At 37.0% G+C, this 20931-nt stretch overlaps 1 protein-coding gene across 1 annotated transcript in view; it reads right to left on the bottom strand.

The window, feature by feature from the left end:
* The window catches only part of RGS22 (regulator of G protein signaling 22), a gene marked incomplete at its 5' end in the record, with an annotated part of 150188 nt that overhangs the window by 115670 nt on the left and 13587 nt on the right, over positions 1 to 20931 (bottom strand). Inside the window, 6 exons of the mRNA XM_007934882.2 lie at positions 5430 to 5604; positions 11522 to 11683; positions 12763 to 13372; positions 15798 to 15927; positions 18161 to 18329; positions 18944 to 19029. Coding sequence (XP_007933073.2) covers positions 5430 to 5604; positions 11522 to 11683; positions 12763 to 13372; positions 15798 to 15927; positions 18161 to 18329; positions 18944 to 19029 — 1332 coding nt within the window. The remainder of the gene's footprint in view (positions 1 to 5429; positions 5605 to 11521; positions 11684 to 12762; positions 13373 to 15797; positions 15928 to 18160; positions 18330 to 18943; positions 19030 to 20931) is intronic.

Raw genomic sequence — 20931 nt, 5'->3', positions numbered from 1 at the left:
GAACCTTGGGCTTCAGCTCTGCCTCTTATTCCCGGCCCACTGAAGTTTTTCTTCACTCAGACAGCTGCTGGCTGCTGAGACTGACAAGACCAAGGTTGACAAGTAAAAAGGCACAATTCTGATGTTACCAAACCACACGGTAGGCCATTAATTCAAGTCCACTGAAAGTCCCAGGATCGGCAGAGCATGGCAAGCTGCTGAACAACACAGCTACATGCAGGGTTCAAGTGTGCCATAAGCTAGAGACAGTTCCCAAAGGCTTCTCCTTATATACAGGAAGCAGACCACATTCCCTAAGGCAGCTACTCAGCTGCTCACAATAGATTCCACCCACGGAGTTGATTACCAGTCTCATCATGGAAAATACTACATCCAGCTGCCCAGCCACTCAACCAGGCCCAGCCAAGTTAACACACAAACTTTACTACCACAATTCCACCCCTTGTCAACTTGGCACTTGTACAAATCTTCAATGGGTGGCATCTCTACAGACCTCCTTCACTGGGTGGCTCTAATCCCTTAGTTCCTGGGTGGCGACCTCACTCCCTTCGCCTGGTGGGCCCCATTCCTCTCCTTCTTGGGCATGGCAGCCCTGCCCCCTCTTTCTTGGGCAGCGGCTATAACTCAATCCCACTGGGCTACATGAATGAGCAGTCCCACACTCCAGAACCAAGTTGGTGAAGGTCTAGCTCTTTGAAATCTAGGGGGCTGTGGTGGTTCTACCCCCAAAGGCCATGGTCCTACACTTGAGGCTGAGGCAGCTCTGCTTCCTGTTTCCTTGGTCTCTCCGCTTCTGCCAATTAATGCTGAAGGCAACACACTCCACAGGAAATCATCCTGCCTCAAAAGCACTCAGCTTTCTTGTTCCGTGGGCCAGCCAACTTGCTACTCCATTTCATGCTGGTCTCTTCTACCAATTAATGCCCAAAGGCAACCCACTCCACCAGGAAGCTGCCTACCCAATGGCATCCAGCTTTCTCCTCTGTGGGCTGGTAAGCCGGTTACTGTTTAATGCCAGCCTCTGGGTTCTGCTACTGCCATCTCTCATGCTGGTCTCTCTGCCATTATTTCTCTGCCAGTCTCTTGGCTCTGCTGCTGCTGTCTCTCATGTCGCATGCCAAGGTCTCTCTGCCAGGGTCTCGGGTCAAGGACACACTACACTCCTATACACATTTTAGGTATCTGTCAGAGCAGCACTCCACTCTCTTGGTACCATATTCTGTTCTGGTTACCTCTAGTGGTGCTCTAACAAGAATATACCACAAACAGGATGGTCTTAATAAACAGGAGTTTATTCTCTTACAGTTTGGGAGGCTTTAAGTCCAAGTTCAAAGTGCCAGGCTCTAGGGGCTTGGGTGAAAGCCCCTCAACCTTGGGCTTCAGCTTTGGCTTCTGCTCCCAGCCCACTGAAGCTAGAGACATCTCTTCACTCAGTCAGCTACTGGCTGCTAAGACTAACAAGTCCAAGGTCAACAAATAAAATGGCACAGTCCCGATGTTACCAAACCACATGGCAGACCATTGATTCAAGTCCATTGAAAGTCCCAGGATTGGCAGAGCATGGCAGGCTACTGAACAACAACACAGCTACACGCAGGATTCAAGTGTGCTGTAAGCTAGAGACCATTCTCCAAGCCTTCTCCTCATATACAAGAAGCAGACCACATCCCTAAGGCAGCTAGTCAGCTGCTCACAGTACATTCCACCATGGAGCTGATTACCAATCTTATCATGGGGAAAAATTACATCCAGCTGCCCAGCCACTCAACCAGGTCCAGCCAAGTTGACACACAAACTTAACTACAACAATTACTTAAGTATATTTTATGTGTAACTTCTTAGGTATAGGGGCTCACATAACACAGCATGACATTAAGTAACACTCAGTAAATGCCATTAGTGATACCACAGGTAGCTGATCTTATTAAAATGTATCATACAGAGAAAGGTCAGAAAGTTTTTGACTGAAAGCTAGAATAACAGAAAGGAACTGATGAAAATAAATGTTAACAAAGGGGCACAGAATAATTTTTGAGTATGAAGAAATTATTCTATATTATGATTGTGAAGGTGATTACAATGTATACATTAGTTAAAATTCACAAAACTGTATGCTAAAAAATGGTGAATTTTACTGTATCTAAATGATACTTTAATTTTAAAAATAGGAAAAATACAGAAAACTGAATTGAGTTCGATTTCTTAGAGTGTTCTCTGCCAAGGAGAGAGAGTGAGATCAAAACCAATTGTCCAATTAGAAACTATCAATGACAACAAACAGTAATGACGCTCAGGAAGCCAAACAAAAATAACAGATGAGTGGTATAAACAGTCATGTTCATACCAATTCTTCACAACATAATCTCTCCCCATATCTTTGGTATTACTCCCTTATTTGAGCTCCTTTCATTAACCACACACTTGTTTTTTCTTTCCCTTTCAGTTTGATAATGTTATTTGTACAAAGGTTTACATGTTGTAAGACGACCTGCTCCCCACACTACACCTTTAAGATGTGTGTTAACTGGTCTTTGATTGAGTCACTAAGTCGCATGAACTAAAACCAGGAGGATTCATCAGTAGAGTGGTATACAAAAAAGCCACAATGTGCAAATAAAGTTCAAAAAATGCCATACAACAGATAAGAAAACATTAGTTAGTGCACCAAAGTGGCATTAACTCAAAGTTTCACCAGACCAGGGACAAGATCATCTCCTGGGAAGGCGCTCGTTAGCAATGAACATTTGGGGGCCTCATCCCAAACTTTCTGAATCTGATACCTGGTGTGAAGTCTAGGGATCTGTTTTAACAAGTTCTTCAAGTGGCTCTGCTGTATGTTAAAACTTGAGAACTACCAACCTACAGCAGTGCTTTGCATACTTCAATATGGTAAGAATCACCTGAGGATTATAAAAAACTGAAGATTCTAAAACGTGATTCTAATATTCAGGCAGGTTGGACCCTTGGATCTAAGCCACATCTCTGTTTTTATCATGGCCTTGACCCATTCCAGATCAATTCAATCAGAATCTTTGAAGTGGGACCCAGGCATCAGTATGTTTTAAAATCTCTCTAACTGATTCTAGTGTGTAAGAAACACAGAGAAAAACTGTAAGGTCCTTCTAAGTCTAGAATGCAGAAGCAAATTTTTTTTCTTATTGTGGTAAAATATATATAACAAAACACTTGCCATTTTAACCATTTTTAACTGCACAATTCAGTGACATTAATTCCATTCACCAAGTTGTGCAGTTATCACCACTATCCATTCCCAAATGTTTTCCATCACTCCAAACAGATTCAGAATCCCTTAATCAACAACTCCTCATTTCCTCTTTCCTCAGCTCCAAGTAATCACTAATAAACATTCGTCTTTATGTATTTGCCTATCGTAGATTATTTCATATAAGTGGGATCATACAATATTTGTCTTTTGTGTTTGACTAATTTCAGTCAAAATAATGTTTTCAAGGGCCATCCAAGTTGTAGCACATATTAGTACTTAATTCCTTTTTATGGCAGAATAACACTCCATTGTATGCATATGCCTCAATGTGTTTATATGTTCATCTGCTTATGGACACTTGGGTTGTTTCCAGCTTTCGTCTATTGTAAATAGTGCTGCTACAAACATCTGTGCCCAAGTATTTGTTTAAATACCTTTCTAAAATTCTTATAGATATATACCTCAGAGAGAAATTGCTGGACCATATATTTAGCTTTTTGAGGAACCACTACATTGTTTTCCACAGTGGCTGCACCATTTTATAAGGCTTTTGACTGCTAACCAGAAGGCTGGAGGTTCAAATCCACCAGACACTCCTCGGAAGGAAGACTGGGCAATCTACTTCTGTAGTGATGTTGTTGTTGTTGTTGTTATTTGCCATCAAGTCGGCCCCGACTTATAGCGACCCCTCCTTGTGTTTCCGAGGCAGTATCACTACAGAAGTAGGAATGCCCAACCTTGATAGTGCCTCGGAAATCCAAGGAGGGGTCACTATGAGTCAGATCTGACTCTACAGCAGTGAGTTTTAATCAGCAATATACAAGATTCTAATTTCTCCACATCCTCATTAATACTTTTTATTTTCCATTGTTTTGATTTAGTTATCCTAGTGGTTATGAAGCAGTATCTCATTGTGATTTTGATTTTTCATAGTCCCAATGACTAATGCTGTTGGCCATCTTTACATATGCTTCTTGGTTAACTGTATAACTTCTTTGGAGAAAAATTTCTTCAAATCCTTTCCCATTTTTGAAATTGCCTTTTTGTTGTTGTCTATAAGTGTTCTTTATATATTCTGGATGCTAAATCCCTATCAAGTTCATTATTTGAAATTATTTTCTCCCATTCTGTAGGTTGTCTTTTTCACTCTCCTGACGATGCCCTTTGATGCACAAAAGTTTTCCATTTTTATAAAGTCCAATTTATCTATTTCTTCTTTGTTGCTTATGCTTTTGGTATCATATCTAAGGAACAATTGCCAAATCCAAGGTCACAAAGATTTACTCCTAATTTTCTTCCAAGCATTTCATAGTTTTAGTTCTTATACTTAGGTTATTGATTCTCTCAGTTAATATTTGTATATGGTTTGATGTAGTGATATGAATGTGGGCACCAAATTGTCCTAGGTACCATTTGTTGAAGAGACTATTCTTTCCCCTATTGAATTGTCTTGGCATCCTTATCAAAAATCAATTGACCATAGGTGTATGGGTTTATTTATTGACTCTCAATTCTATTTCGATGGTCTAAATGTTTATCCTTATGCCAGTACCATAGTGGTTTGATTATTCTAGCCTTGTAGTCAGTTTTGAAATCAGTAAATGTGAGCCCTATAACTCTGTTCTTTCTCAATACTGTTTATGCTATTCTGGACCCCTTGCAATTCCATAAGAATCTGAGGATAGGCTTCTCCATTTGTGCAATAAAAGACTGTAAGCCTCCGTTTTATAGATCATTGTTTGAGTTTTCAGAAAATACCTATTTGATGGGCTAAAAAATCCCTAATGAGGAATGTTAAATAGTGTGACAACAACTGATTCTAGGTCTACTATATTGCATGGAAACTTCACTGTTTAAAACTATAATAATGGGCTGGCACTATATTTATTATTTCGTAAGAGAAAAACATGCAATATTAAAAATTCTGCATATATAATCTTTGATTAGAAGTCAGATATTTTGTAGACAAAAATTGTCATATCCAACTGATATAGCAGCATGCATGAAAAGTTAATTCAGCCTACAAAAAATTATGTTTTTGCATCTGTTTTTCTTAGTTCCTAACTGTTGCAGCATGTACATTAACTGCAAAAAAGCTTATGATGAAACTTACTTAACTAACAAGTATACAAAAATCTAAATATGGATTTTTTTTTTAACTATCGATGTAATAAAGAAGACAAAGCATCAACATACACCTTACCTGGATCACAGGTATCTGTGGAATGCAAGATTTAGGTCTTAATGGCAAGAGGGTTGCTATTTGTGGAAAAGGGTCAATATCCTTCCTTGGTTTCTCCTGACGGAGGTGCCAGAATTTCAGTTTAGCACTAGCATATTTTGTTGATCCTGAATGAGTAACACAGAATCTTGGTGCCCTATTTAGCAAAAAACAAATTTAAGATTAAATGAGACAATAAGGCCTCAAAAGGAAAGAATCAAAACTGGAGATCCTGGATAGAGTGGGAGAAAAAACATGGAACAAAATCCAAAAACACAATAATGATCAGAACTACTGGTCGGATGGAGTCTCTGGTGGGACCTCCAATACTATGGCCCCTGGGATACACTTCGGGCCTGGAATAAAACTCACTCCCAGGAGCTGGCTCTTAGCCCAATAGTAAATAAGATGTACAGGCAAACCACTCAACCCAGGGTGATGCACCCACATACTCTATGGAGATGCATGCCTTGGAGCAATCAACCATGGGCACCAGAAGGGCAACATTCGCATGGAGGAAATGCAGGACACACAGGAGTGCATAACTAAGGGGGTGTGTGTTATTAGGCAGGGAGGGGAGGAGAGTGGGTTAGGGTTGGGGATGGTAATTGGGGAGTGAAACCAAATTTATATGAAATGTTGAATGTAAAACAAACTGCTCTGTAAACTTGCACCTACAGCACAATAAAAAAAAATTGAAAAAAAATAAAGCCTCAAAAATCAAAAGCCTACAAAATATATAATAGCTATGCTTATACTAGTCAGTCTGTCTATACCCATTTTCTGAGAGCTCTGGTGGTATAGTGCCTAAGGCATTTGACTGCTAACTAGAAAGCTGGCAGTTCAAACCCACCAGCCATTCCTTGGAAGGAAGACTGGGCAATCTACATCTGTAGTGATACTGCCTCGGAAACCCAAGGAGGGGTCGCTATGAGTCGGATCCAACTCAACGGCAGTGAGTTTGGTTTTTTATACCCATTTTCTAGTCATTTTACTTCTTTTTCTGCTGTCAAGCCTTACAAAATATTTTTCTATTATATGTAAATTGCCTGCAGTTCTATTTACTTATATAAAAAGGCAATACACATTAGAAAAACTATTAAAAAGTAATGTTGAAATGATTATCTGCTTGATAAGAACAAGATATCTACAAATCTATCACTGAAGGTATTTTTAAAAATTACCTATAGTTTCTCATAAAATGAACATAAAATGCATTTTTATGTGATCATTTTAGAGCCACTTAGTATTTATTTATAGTACCAAGATAAAAACTGGTAGGTGAAGTTCACATTTTTAAATATATTAACATTTTCATAATGTTTAAGTATACTACTAAAGTGGGTTATTGTTCATATTGTCTATTTTCAAGCCTTAAATTTGAAGGTAAGAATTAATTTTACAACAACTGCTATAAATGAAAGATCTATATTACCACCAGAAACTTTGGAAAAGGAATGTTTGGCACAATGTCAAGGCCGCATCTAATTGGACTGATATTCTGGTACTCAATCTGTGGGCTCTTTGTTGGACATAGGGTGACTACAGCTGTCAGGGCTTGGACCAGGTTTTTCCCCTGATGCCACAGCCTAAGGTCTAATTCCTACTCCATACCTTTCAGGGCCTGGTAGAAAGGCCCTCACTTTAAAATAGGAAGATCAATGTCTCCTTGATGTGGACAAAGACTGGGAGTGGAAGAGAATCCAAAACCTTTAATCAGTTTATGATACAAAACAATTTCATCATCTCAAAAAACTCTATCATACTACCCTTTTGTCATCACACTCCCTTCACCCCTAACTCCTGGCAACCACTGATCTATTCTGAACTACTAAATTTTTGTCTTTTTGAGGGTATAATGAGTTCTGGTGGCATAGTGGGTAAGGCATTTGGCTGCTAACCAGAAGGTCAGTGGTTCAAACCCACCAGCCGTTCCATGGGAGGAAGATGAGGTAATCTACTTCTGTAAAGATTCACAACCTTGGAAACCCAATGGGGTTCGCTATGAGTTAGAATCAACTCAATGGCAGTGGGTTAACGACAAAAGGGTTAAATGAAAGAGTTTCAACTAATGTAACTCATCACAAAAACAGGCTAAAGAATAAAAATTACATGACCATATCAACATCTGCATAAAAAGCATTTAATAAAATCCAAACCCACTGACAACATAAACTCTCAGTAAATTAGGAATAAAGGGGAACTTCCTCACCTTGATAAATTATATCTAAAAAAGAAAAATGAACTATCTATGTGAGATCAAATAGATAATGATAACTCAAAAGGTTAAATGGGAAACTTAGGGGGTAGTGAGTTTAAGATAATGCTGATGAAGTAATTTGGAAATGGATAGTAAGAATGGTAGCACAACTTGAAGAATGTTATCAATGTGACTGAACTGAACAGGTAGAAACTGTTGAAATGGTGATCTTTGCATACTTTCACCAAACCAGTAACATCACCCTTAAATACTGAAAAACTAGATGCTAGGAACCCTTTCACCACTCCTATTCAACATTGTACTGGGAGTCTCAGCTAATTTAGACAAAAGAAAGAAACAAAAGTTACAATGATTTGGAAAGCATAAACTGTCTTTGTTCATAGATGATATGATTTTCTATAAAGAAAATTCCAAAGACTCAACAAAAAATACGTGGAACTAATAAGCAGCTATAGCAGGGTTGCAGGACACTGAGTTAATGTAAAAAAGACAATTGCTTTCCTCTATATCAGCAGTGAACAATGTACGTTAGCATCACCATTTACATTGGCATCCCCCAAAACTTAGATACTTAGGTATTAATCTAACAAAATGTATACAAAAGCAGCTCTGGTGGCATAGTGCCTAGGTCATTTGACTGCTAACCAGAAGGCTGCTGGTTCAAATCCACCAGCAACTCCTCAGAAGGAAGGTTGGGCAATCTACTTCCATAGTGATACCCCCTCGGAAACCCAAGGAGGGATTGCTATCACGTCCAACTTGACAGCAGTGCACTGCATTATCCCATGTTCATGGATAAGAAGAGGTAATATTATCAATATGCCATATACCCAACATAATCTATAAATTTAATGCAACCCCAATCAAAATTCCAGCAAGTTATTTTGTGTATATTGATAAAAATGATCCTAAATTTATACGGGAAAGCAAAAGACTCAGAATAGCCAACACAATACTGAAGAAGAACCAAGTCATACAACTAACATTACTAGACTTCAAGACTTACTGGAAAACTACAGTGACCAAGACAGTGTACTATTGATGAAGAAACAAACAAATAGATCAATGGAATAGAATACAGAGCCCAGAAATAGACCCATACAAATAGTTAACTGATCTTTGACAAAGCAGCAAAAGCAATTCAAAGGATAATCTTTTCAACAAACGGTGCTATAACAACTGGCAATCACAAGCAAAAATAATAATAATCTAGACACAGACCTTACACCTTCTACAAAATTAATGCAAAACACATTGCAGACCTAAATTTTAAACTACAAAACTATACAACGTGTAGAAAACAACATAGAAGAAAATCTAGGTGATTTTGGGTTTCACAATGAGTTTTTAAATACAATATCAAAATTTTGACCCATTTAAAAAAAATTTTAAGTTGGACTTCATTAAATTAGACATTTCTTCTCTGTAAAAGCCACTGTTAAGAAAAATTCAATGACAAGGTACAGACCGGGAGAAAGTATTTATCAACACATATGTGATAAAGGATTTGTATCCAAGATATATACAGAACTCCTAAACCTCAACAATAAGCAAACAAAAAGAAAAATCAATTCAAAAATTGTAAAAAAAAAAAAATAACCTGAAACAACACTTAGCCAAGGAAGATATAGAGATAATAAGTAAACATATTGATTGAAGCTGTATATGTTATATCATTAGAGAATTTAAAATTTAAACAACATGATACCTATTAGAATGGCCAAAATCTAAAACACTGACATCAAATCCCAGAGGCTGTGAGGCAAGAGAAACTCTCATTCATTGCTGATGTGAATGCAAAGTGGCACAGCCACTTTGGAAGACAGTCTGGCAGTTTCTAACTTCAAAGCTAAACATGACCTTACCATATGACCCAGAAATCTTTCTCCTAGTATTTAACCAAATAAGTTGAAAAGTTACACTCACATGAAAACTTGCATGTGAATGTTTACAGTGGTTTTATTCCTAATTGCCAAAAACTGGAAACCATCAAGATGTCCTTCAATAAACGAATGTGGTGCATCCATTGAATGGAGTATTACTCAGTAATAAAAAGAAAAAAGCTAACAAGCTACAAATAGACAGTGAGGAAACTTAAATGCACAATGCTAAGTGAAAGAAACCAATCTGAAAAAGCTACATAGTGTATGATTCCAACTATATGATATTCTGAAAAATAGAGATAGTAAAAACATCAGTGGTTTCCAGGAATTTAGAGGGAGAAAGAAAATTAATGTATGAAGCACGGGGCATTTTTAGGGCAGTGAAACTATTCTGTATGATACTATAACAGTAGATGCATGACATTACGCATTTGTCAAAACCCAAAGAACTGTACAACATAAAGAATGAAGCCTAATGTAAACTATGGGCTTTAGTTAATAATGTATTAATATTGGTTCTTCAATTGTAACAAATTGTAACAAATGTACCATCATTTTAACACATGATGTTAATTACAGAAGAAATTGTGTGCAAAGGGGAGAAGTGATATATAGGTTAAAAAAAAACTTATAAAATTGGTGAAACTCATCAAATTGGTGAAACATGAAAAAGGTCAGTGACTTGTATCAACGTCAATTTCCTACTCATAATAATTGTACCGTAGTTACGCAAGACATTAACATTAGGGGGAGATGGGTAAAAGGTATACAAGATAATTCTGCATGATTTTTTCACAGCTGCATATGAACATACAATTATCTCAAAATAAAAAGTTAATTTTTTTAAAAAAAAAAGAGAAGCTTCAACTATATTGTGTAATGTTTTATTTCTTGAGTGCTGGGTACATAAGTGCCTATTGTAATGTAATTTATACCTTTACATATGTCATAAATATTTAAGAATAAAAATTTTTAAAGAAAAAAAGGGAAGAAAATTTCTCTATATATATGGAAAAGTACAAGGCATATAAGTAACTAAATATAAGGACTTGATGCCAGAGAAGTGGACAAAGGACAGATCATAATGCTCTTGTTTGCTAAATTAAGGCATCTGAATTTCATCCGGAAAGTTTCTGAAGAACCAGGGAATATAACAAAGCAAAGAAGTAACACAATCAGATCAGTCACAACCACAAAGGACAACTCACTGATCCTCAGATGGCATACATCTCCTGCACTAAATCTGTTCGTTCTCTTTCCCTTGCTTAGAGTCCCTTTAGTTCCAGGTAAAACATTACTTCTTCTCTGTATTCTGCACATCCACCACATCTTATTTTACTTTTACATGTATACTCCTTCCACTAGACTATGATCATCTTGACTGTTTCATCTCTGTACGATTAGCACAGCACTAGCGTACAGTAAATGTTTAAAATGTGTATTGAGAGGATAAAAATGCAACTGGCTACATGCACAAACACACACATACATCAATTTGAGGACTACAGACCATAAAAAAGTCAAGTATAGAAGGATGTGCTCACAAAATTAAAAGGGAACTTAAGTACTCCCTAGCCTTATATTAATCTCAAGTTACCTAAACATCCGAATTAGCTAAAGGATAAGTATTTGGGGAAGGCCAAAAATACAGTAATCTTGTTATTTTAAATTTCTATAATTTATTCGGGAGCTCTGGTAGCATAGTGGCTAAGGCACTTGACTGCTAACCAGAAGGCTGGCAGTTCAAACCCACCAGCCACTCCTCGGAAGGAAGGTTGGGCAATCCTACTTCCGTAGTGATACTGCCTCGGAAACCCAAGGAGGGGTCGCTGTGAGTCAGGGCTGACTCGACGGCACATAACAACAACAACAACAACATAATTTATTCATCCATAAGACAAAAAAAGTGTAACTATTACTATTCTAAGAACAGTGAAAGTGAGTAACTGATTCATGTTATTTTGTCTTACCAATACAGAAGCAAGGGTCTTACAACCTCAGACTGAATACTTTTTAAATGTTCTTCATTCCACTGAGATCCATCTAGCAGTTTAAGTTTTGATAAGATTTCTAAAGAAAGGTAACAATCTCCACTGCTCACTAGATAGCATTTTTTCATCTTCTCAAGATGTCTGAAATAAAACACATACATATATATACATGCAGTGATACAACATTCAGCTAACCAAATGTCTTCATTTCTGAAGTATTTTATACAAATAATGAACTATCTCAAAACCAACACTCAGTTACAGGGTACCAAACATTTTGAAGAGATGAAAATCTCTCTCATGGTCATAGAAACGAGAAAGGTATTTGTGGTAGGCTGAATAACATCCTCACAGACATTTCCACATTGTAATCCCCAGAACCTGCCCTTATAGGGCAAAAGGGACTTTGCAGATGTGATTAAATTAAGGATTTTTAAAAGGGAAGATTTATCCTGGATTATTTGGGGGAGCCTAATGTGATCCTAAGAGTTCTTCTAAAAGGGAGGCAGGAAGGTAAAGGTAAAAGTCATGGAGAGACTAGGACAGAAGCAGAGGTCAAAGAAGAGAGAAAATGCCACAATGCTGGCTTTGAAGATGAACAAAGGGGCACAAACCAAGGAATGGAAGTAGTCTCCAGAAACTGAAAAAGGCAAAGAAATGGATTCTCCCCTAGAACTTCGAGAAGGAATAAAACTCTGCATTCCTATTTTAGACTTCTGACCCCCAGATCTATAAGAGAATAAATTTGTATTGCTTTAAGCCATTAAATTTGTGGTAATCCTGTTGCAGCAGCAATAGGAACTAATACTGTACTGATCCTGAAAAATCGGTATTTTGCATTTGTCTTCATTTATCTTCCCCGATGTCTTGAAAACTGGAAGCAGTCTTCCCCTGTGATGAATCAGATTCTGTTTCAAGTCAACCACCTGTGACTCTGCTCTTCTCCTGCTGTACAACAATGAGCTCTATGTTCTGAATGTCATTAAAATAAATGTACTGTCTTTTTCTGGAATGCTATAAGATCAAAATAGAGTAAGTAACTTCAAAGCATTTTTAGAATTAATGGGAAAAAACATTATGGAAAACCAAATAATTGTTACTATTTGTATCTCAAAGCTATGAATTCAAAAAACTAGTGAAATTAATTATCATAATAAAATATATTTTATTATTATTCATTCCTCCAAAAGTATAAATTACATATTGAAAAATAAAAATACCTTTGATGTCTTTCAGAGTCCTTAAGAACTTTTAACCTCTCAATATCCATCCATAGCCACCAATATCTCTCTCCTAATGTACCTTTTATAAATTTCTTAAATCTTTCAAACTCTTTTCTATTGCCAATGTCATAAGTTCTGTGGGAAATACACCAGTCAGCCCTGCTTTCTGATCCGATTTCACTCTTTGAACTTAAACTTGTTCGTTCTACATTCTCTTCTGACTTTTCCTTTGTAGTCTGAACTGTTTCACCTACACAAGCATTCTCCACAGGGACGGGCTCAAAAGACTTGTCAAACACTACTTGTGCTACATTGGTGAAGTTTATATAATCTGAGCTTTCTCCAAGTGGCTCTCCATTAATTTGCTGAATTGCGGCTCTCAAAATGAAGGTTATGTAAGACCTTAAAAATGCTTCACATGTTGGAAAATGCACGGTCAGGCTTTCATCAGCATCCTCTCGCATTTCAAGGTATACTCGCAGAAGGGCTTGAGAAGGAGTGTCATGTAGAGCTATAGACCCTTCTTCAAATTCAGAAATTACTCCAGCAGTTTTAGATGGGTCTTTTTTGGTCCTGGGGTGAACTCCATCATCAAAGATAAAACTCTCTGCATTAAATCATAAAAGGCCATTAGATTTAACATGAGTACAAAACTTTTTAAAAAGTTAAATAGATGGTATAGTTTGTTTTTTGGCCAATTCTAATGGGTAGTGACTGCATACACCAGTGTTTTAAATAGGATTCTGAAGCTATATTTGGGACCAACAGGGAAAAACTGACAACAAAGATTAGCGTTGTCTTCCCTGAACATGGATAATTATGGCACTGAGACAAATATTTGACATCTGTTGTACAGAGGATATTCAAAAAGCAGCATTTAAACTGATTCTTACCAGTTCAGTTATGGCTGATGAAGTAAAACTGGAATAGATCTGAATTTGTACTAGAATAATAACCAAAAGGGTGAAAATTACAGGTTGAAGTCCTGCTAGAAACTTAACGTTCCTCTTAGAAAACAAAGGCAACACACATGCTGCGTAACAACCAAATCTCCTGACTGGAAGAGTAGTCAACAGTGATGCCCAGCTCAAAGATGGCAGTTGACCACGTGCTTTGAATGTGTGTCACTCTCCATAGTCCTGGCAATAATCCAATATCTACATCAGGCTCCTAAGAGGGCTCAGTATCTAAGTCTCCCATTCCAGGGCTTCAACCTGTAATTCTCCCCATCCTAGGTGCTGTCCTGGTACACCACATTTTACAAATTCATTTCTGATTTCACTCTGTTGGCCATGACTAAACTGGTTCAAATCAGTTTGAAGCCCTGTAAAAAAGTTATTGTTGGTAGTTTTTGGATGGTGTTGAGTTGACATCTACTCATAGTGACCCCATGTGACAGAGTAAAAGCGTTTTCTAGGCTGTACTCATCACAGGAGCACCAGGTCTCTCTCCCATGAAGCTGCTAGGTAGTTCGGAACTGCCAAACTTTCAGTTAGCAGGCAAGTGTTTAACTGCTGCCCCATAAGGCCTCCTTACATTATATACTTTTAAAATGTAATATTTCAGGCTGATATGAATGTCAATACATAATTGCCAAGTCAAATAAAGAATTTCAAACCCACCAGCCACTCCTCAGAAGGAAGGTTGGACAATCTACTTCTGTAGTGATACCACCTCGGAAACCCAAGGAGGGGTCAATATGAGTCAGATCTGACTCGACGGTAGTGAGTGAGTACATTAAGCAATTGTATATCATTTTAATATTTCATGTTATATGATAAAGGAATCAATATCAGTAATTTTTTTTTAATTCACCATTTTTTTTCCCCAGGAAGATTCATTTCTGTAATACTGATAACCTGTCATTAAAGTGCCATCACTGCAAAAGATACTTATGAAGACACAGATACAAATGGAGTTTTACACTTTCTCTAAAGGCAATTTAGCAAATCTTTTCTTTCAGAAATTAGTGAAATATCTGATATCAGTTTTATTTCACATGGCAAACCTACCGCCAGTGGAAATGCCATGGATCAGGAAACTCAGTTATTCTTTGTATCCCACCATCAGTGACCATTTTCTCAGTTACCAGATTTTAAATCTCAATGAACTGGATATGTTTCATTATAATTTTATTGAAAATAAGAATTCTCAATCTCCAATATTGAGAGATTAGACCTTTGTAAACCATGGAATATTACTGGGCATACCCTCAATACCACTCACACTACCCTTTCTCTTGCCATTGACTGTCTTTATTCTCAGATTTTCTGCCTTACTATTTTGGGAAACAACAAGGAACCTATAAATCCAGCTATTTTCAATTAGGGGAATTACTTATATCTTCACCTAGATTTAAGGTTTATTCTAGAGAATCTATATTATTTTCTTCAGAGGTTATCAATGGCTTACCCTTTTTCCAAGGGATCAGCTCAGAACTGTTAGTGAATTGGAGATTTCTTCTCCTGAATCACATCTAGATTTTTTATTCTAGCCATAGCAAACGTTAATGATACCCATCTTGGAAGGTTCCTTTTATTTTTATGAAAATTTTGTATCATCCACAAAACCTCCTCAGAGTAGAGATTTTCAAGGCAAAAAATAATCTGAACATTTACTTTTAATAAGTAAATTAATTTACATTTAAGAAGAAACAAACATTGATCCTACTTTATTTCAGAAGCTCAATAATAAAATTTGCAAACAGGACGGGAAATGAAGATAAAACAAACATTTATTGATTGCCTATTAAGTGCCAGGCACTGCCAGACCCTTTTTAATCATTCAGCACGTAGTAATATAATAATCTTACAGATTAAAAAAAAAAAAAAAAGTAAGGCTCTGAGAACATTATCAAAGTATCAGAGTTGAGTTCTAAATCCATGCTCTTTTCAATATATCTATTTGCCTCTCAAAAAAATAGGAGGAAGTGGAATAGGGGGCTCATTCTTCTCCTCAAGCATTAAGTGTTACTATAATATTAGAAAAGAAATTAAAGAGGAGTTCTGGAGTCATTCCTCTCCACTGCTTACCAGAAACAGATGAAAGAACTGGCGATTCAATTCTATTGTTGAACACACAACAGGGTAATGAGAAGGTTGATACTGTTTGCTGACTTTGTTTTGCTAACGTAAACCAATCTTTTGTTTGAGTATAGGAAGCCTAGAAAGAAAAGGGCACATTTATTTAACATAAGCATAGCAGGATTCCTCCAATCACAAACCTGGACCTATCATTATAATCTTAAATTTGAGCAGTACAGTATGTAAAGGAAAAATGATCAGTTGCCAAAGTTTTCTGGTGGTTACAAACATCTTAGGGGTAGTGGTGATTCAGTGATAGAATTCTCCCCTTCCATGTGGAAGACCCAGTTCTATTCTAGCTAATGCACCTCATGCATAGCCACTATCTGTCAGTCAGTGGAGGCTTGCATGCTGCGGAGGTGTAATCCACACTGAATCCATAATGGATTACAACTTAACATAAAGAAAACAAAAAACCTCACAATAAGCAACATCATGATAAATAGAAAACCCAAACAAACTCACTGCCGTCGAGTCAGATCCTAATCATAGCAACCCCTTCTTGGGTTTCCAAGGTGGTATCACTATGGAAGTAGATTGCCCAACCTTCCTTCCGAGGAGTGGCTTGTGGATTTGAACCACCAGCCTTCTGGTTAGCAGTCAAATGCCTATGCTATGAAGGAATACTAAATTGTCAAGGATTTCATTTTACTTGGATCCACAGTCAATGTCCATGCAAGCAACAATCAAGAAACTGAAAAAATATTGCATTGGGCAAATCTGCCACAAAAGACCTCTTTAAAGTGTTAAAGAGCAAAGATGTCACTTCAAAGACTATGGTGCACCTAACCCAAGCCATGATATTTTCAATAGCCTCATATGCACGTGAGAGCTGGACGATGAATCCAAGGAAGTGCACAGAAGAATTGATACATTTGGATTGTGGTGTTGATGAAGATACTCAATGTACCATGGACTGCTAGAAGAATGAACCAGTCTGTCTTGGGGAAGTATAGCCAGAATGTTCCTTAGAAGCAAAAATGCACAGCAAGAATGTAAATAATCAGAACTTATTCTCCGAGATTGATTCTTCCCTTTTTGTATTTATTGGCCTCTATCAGAACATAATTTTTGACATTCCTAACATTTCTATAAGTTAAAAGAAAAAATAGTTAAAAATAAGAAAGAAGAAAGATGTGACTTTGGCACAAAACTAAACATTATTCTGTGGAAATAATGGAGCTCGCATAATTTTAAACATTTTGGCCAATTATTACTGAAATAAATGCTAATTTACAAAATTAATTAGAGGCTAAAAATGAAAAATATATTAAGATAGGATAAATCTACCCATTCCAACAGAGATGGCAGATAGGTTTCCTCTTCTATGACAACTTTGATCAATTGGAAGTACCTGCCCAGAGTGCTGTGCTGAAAAGAATTTGAAGCTAAACTCTAGTTCGACAGGAAAACAGCCATGATTAATTAGCACTGTCTGTCGTGGAAGGACACTAAGAGAAGAGTGGCAGGTGGGCCATGTATTCCTCATCATCTGCTGTACAGAACTGAGTGTTAGAAGTGTGTTCCCAAGATAACCTCTGAGAATTAAAGGTCAAGATCAGTTTTTACTATACAATAACTCTTCAAAAGGACATTTGATTCTAAGTTAAATATTTTCAAATATACATACCACCCTACATGCCTCTGACCACAGAGGGCAAATTTATCTTAGAATACCAGTTAAACAGTAATGTATTTTACTACTGAGGAATTGTACAGACAGTAGATCAAAGAAGACTCAATTTATCATCTTTTTAGAACAACAGTAATAAAAACCTGTTGCCATCAACTTGATTCTGACTCAGTATGACCCCACATGACACTAAATAAAACTTGCCTATAGGATTTTCTTGCCTGTAATCTTTTATGGAAGCAGATCACAAAGGCATTCCTCTGCAGAACTGCTGGTGGGTTTAAACTGCCAGCATTTAGGTTAGTAGCAGAGTACAAACCACCTGTACCACCTGTGGACCTTACCAAAATAACGGAACCCAAAACATAAAAACTTTGAAATGAGCAATGAAACCACGGATATAATTCAAGTTATCCTTGTTTCCTAGGTTGCACTGAACCTATTCTTCAATCCAGCTTTTGTTTCTTTGCACACATGAGGTTAATATTTTAAACTACATTTCAGGTGAAAGAGTGCAGAATAAATGAGTCAATAATCCACAAGAACTATTGCTACATCTGTATTAGTAGCATTTGAAATCATTTTTCCTATTCAAGCAGTGCAAATGAAATTCAAGTGCCTACAATTAGATATATCACTGAACTACAAAGCCACACAGACAATTTTTATATACATTTACCTCGCCAAGAGAAATGTAGAACTTTTTCATAATTATTACATTTTCTTCTTCAATGGGAGGAGGTGGTAAACTGAGTGGTTTTTGCTGGACCCAGGGATAAAAATCCGTATCTAGTGTGATATTCATGCCTGATCTGCTCCATCTTACTTGTGAGACCAATTTGGCTAACCTGCATTTTAGAAATCATAAAACTTGAAATAAGTTTCAAACATGGATGAAAAAATTAAGAAAGCAAGGAAAAAAAAATAGACTTTTATCTTATGTACTGAAGTCAAATTTCCCTCTCAAATCTATAGCATGATTCTCTTAGGCTCTGCTAAAACTAGTGGCTTATTTATAGAACGTTCATGAGTAATTCTGTTTAATTTTATTTTGATTTTTAAATAATAACAAAATTTTGGTAAAATATCAGAATGTTTAGAATGTGCATGTTAAAAATCAGGAAACATAAAGGAAAAACATGGTCCTCAACAATGACAGTCTATCTTTTTTTGTAACCTTTTTTATACCTCACACATAAATATCATTATTACCAATAGATAAAATAATCAAAGAAGTGTAATTCAAGTACATTTAGGTAATGTTTCTGTGAAATCTCTTTGGAAAATTAAGTGAATTTTACCCATGTTCCATCACTCTTATTCTATAGCAGATGGGATTCAAATGAAAACGAGCTAAATAAAAGGTATTCAATTATACTGAGAATGTATAGAAAAATGATTTTAAGTGGAAAAAAAACTATAGCTATTTTTAAAAATATGTACATTGATGAGATTACAATACCTATATTCAAAGTAGCAATCACTTTCCAGAAATGCTGGAAGTCTTTCTTTTTTGACCCACTGAATACCTTGTTCACGACTAAGACACTGTTAGAGGAAGAATGAAAAAGAAGATGAGTCTTAAACAAAACCCTCTTTCAGGACAATTAAGAGCTAATTATAAGAGCAATAATGAACTCTAGTTATCACTAGGAGATCTAGTCCTGCCTTCAATTTGCATGACAGGAAATAATAGTCTCAAATTTGAGGCTACTTTGCCTTCTGCTACCTCTTTAATTCTTTCCAATAATCCTGTATCGACCGTTATTATCTTCATTTTGCAGATAAACAATTAGAATCCAGAAAATATAAGCAACTTATTGAAGGAGAAGGAATAGAAAAAAGTCAGTCAGCATCAGTATCTTCACAGACATAAAATATGTTTTTTTAAAAAAAATTACAACTAGAGACAGAATTAGCCAGGAGAGCTTGGTAAAGCCACTATGATCACTGCAGGTCTCTTGTTCCCCCAAGTTTTAAAAATTTTTGTCAAATACTTAACATTCCCAGGCATTATCCTGGAGAAACCAAGGTTAATATGAAAGATAAGGCCCTACACTCAAGGAGTTTACAGACAATCAATATGCAATTACAGTAATACTACAAGTGCCATATGTACAGACTTCTGTGGGAGCCCACAAGACCTCTACGACCAAGAAATGTTTCCCACAGAAAATGCCATGCTTTGACTGAAGTATGATTTGACGAAGGTAGCAGGAGGGGAAACAAAAATAAGTTTAGTGTAACTAGATCACACGCTGAAATTTGAGGAATAAAGCAGGGAAGACCAGCTGGAGAACCAGGTAATGTACTGATATGAATCTTACGAGATTTTATCTTGAGGTTGTGAGGGTAATACAAAATTACTGAAGTTTATTATAGTTGCTATTCATCCTAAAGCATTTACTCACTATTAATTCTTTTTTTTTCTTATATTAATTTTTCTCTGAACTCTAAAGAATGCCAGTACACTGGACACTAAACAAATGCTATTAATTTAAATAAAACAACTAATGAAGTGCATATCTCAGCAAGACTAATGTGTCTGCATTTACATGGCTTCTTTTTTTAGAAAGAAAAGACCAAAACAGATGTCAGAAGAGACTCTAAAAATTGCTTGTTCAAAGAAAATAGCTGAAGCTAATGGAAGTGTGGTAGATTGAGTTACTTGGTATGGCTTTTCTAGCCATGGTCTTTGTGACTACCACCAGATGAATGCAAATAATGTGTATGCCACCTCCATGCCCATTTTGCAGTTGGTGTCAGAAGTGGAATTCATTGCAATGGCTCCAGAGTCATGGAAGCAACTTTGTAACAGAAAGAAGGAAGGGGCCTGCAAAGTGAAAACTTTGATTCTTAGATGGTTACTTTGGTTGTTATTTGTAATGATGGAAAAGGAATATAAGAGAGATTATGCTGCAGCTGAAGGGGAAAAGGCCTGAGACAAGAGCGAGGCCAATTAAAGAAGCTGGCAGATTGGAGGCCAGGGCTTGCGGTTACACCCAATCAGAGGCCCAAGGCCATATGCATAGAACGGGAAGATAGTCAAGGTAAAGAGATGGAACTGGAATGTTTTGAAAAGGATTATGTGTTTTGGTTTATGTGTTTATCCAAGTGTACTAGAATGTACTACAAGTAGAGAGAAGAGCTAGAGATGAAGTAGAGCACGTCCTTGGACCGGAGATCCCTGCACTGGACCTCCTTGGCTGAGAGATGCCCAGCTGGGAGAGACGCCTGGGAAAGAGACAGCGGCAGTGGAACCAAGAGGCACAAGACAGAGTGGTGGTCTTTCCAGCCCAGGTAGCGAGAAAGCTGAGTGCCCTTGGGCAAGAAGGAGGCTTGCTGGTAAAGCAGGGTGCACATGTTGTTGTTGTTATGTGCCATGGAGTCCTATCAGCAGAGCTAAAGAACCTGGTAACACTTGCCTGAGCAGGGCAGAGGCCAGGCTGT

This window comes from Orycteropus afer, unplaced genomic scaffold (assembly GCF_000298275.1).
Source record: "Orycteropus afer afer isolate SDZICR_OR568_19922 unplaced genomic scaffold, OryAfe1.0 scaffold00021, whole genome shotgun sequence".
Lineage (NCBI taxonomy): Eukaryota > Metazoa > Chordata > Mammalia > Tubulidentata > Orycteropodidae > Orycteropus > Orycteropus afer.
The sequence above is the reverse complement of the archived record's forward strand: the minus strand, read 5'-3'. Positions and strand labels throughout refer to the sequence as shown.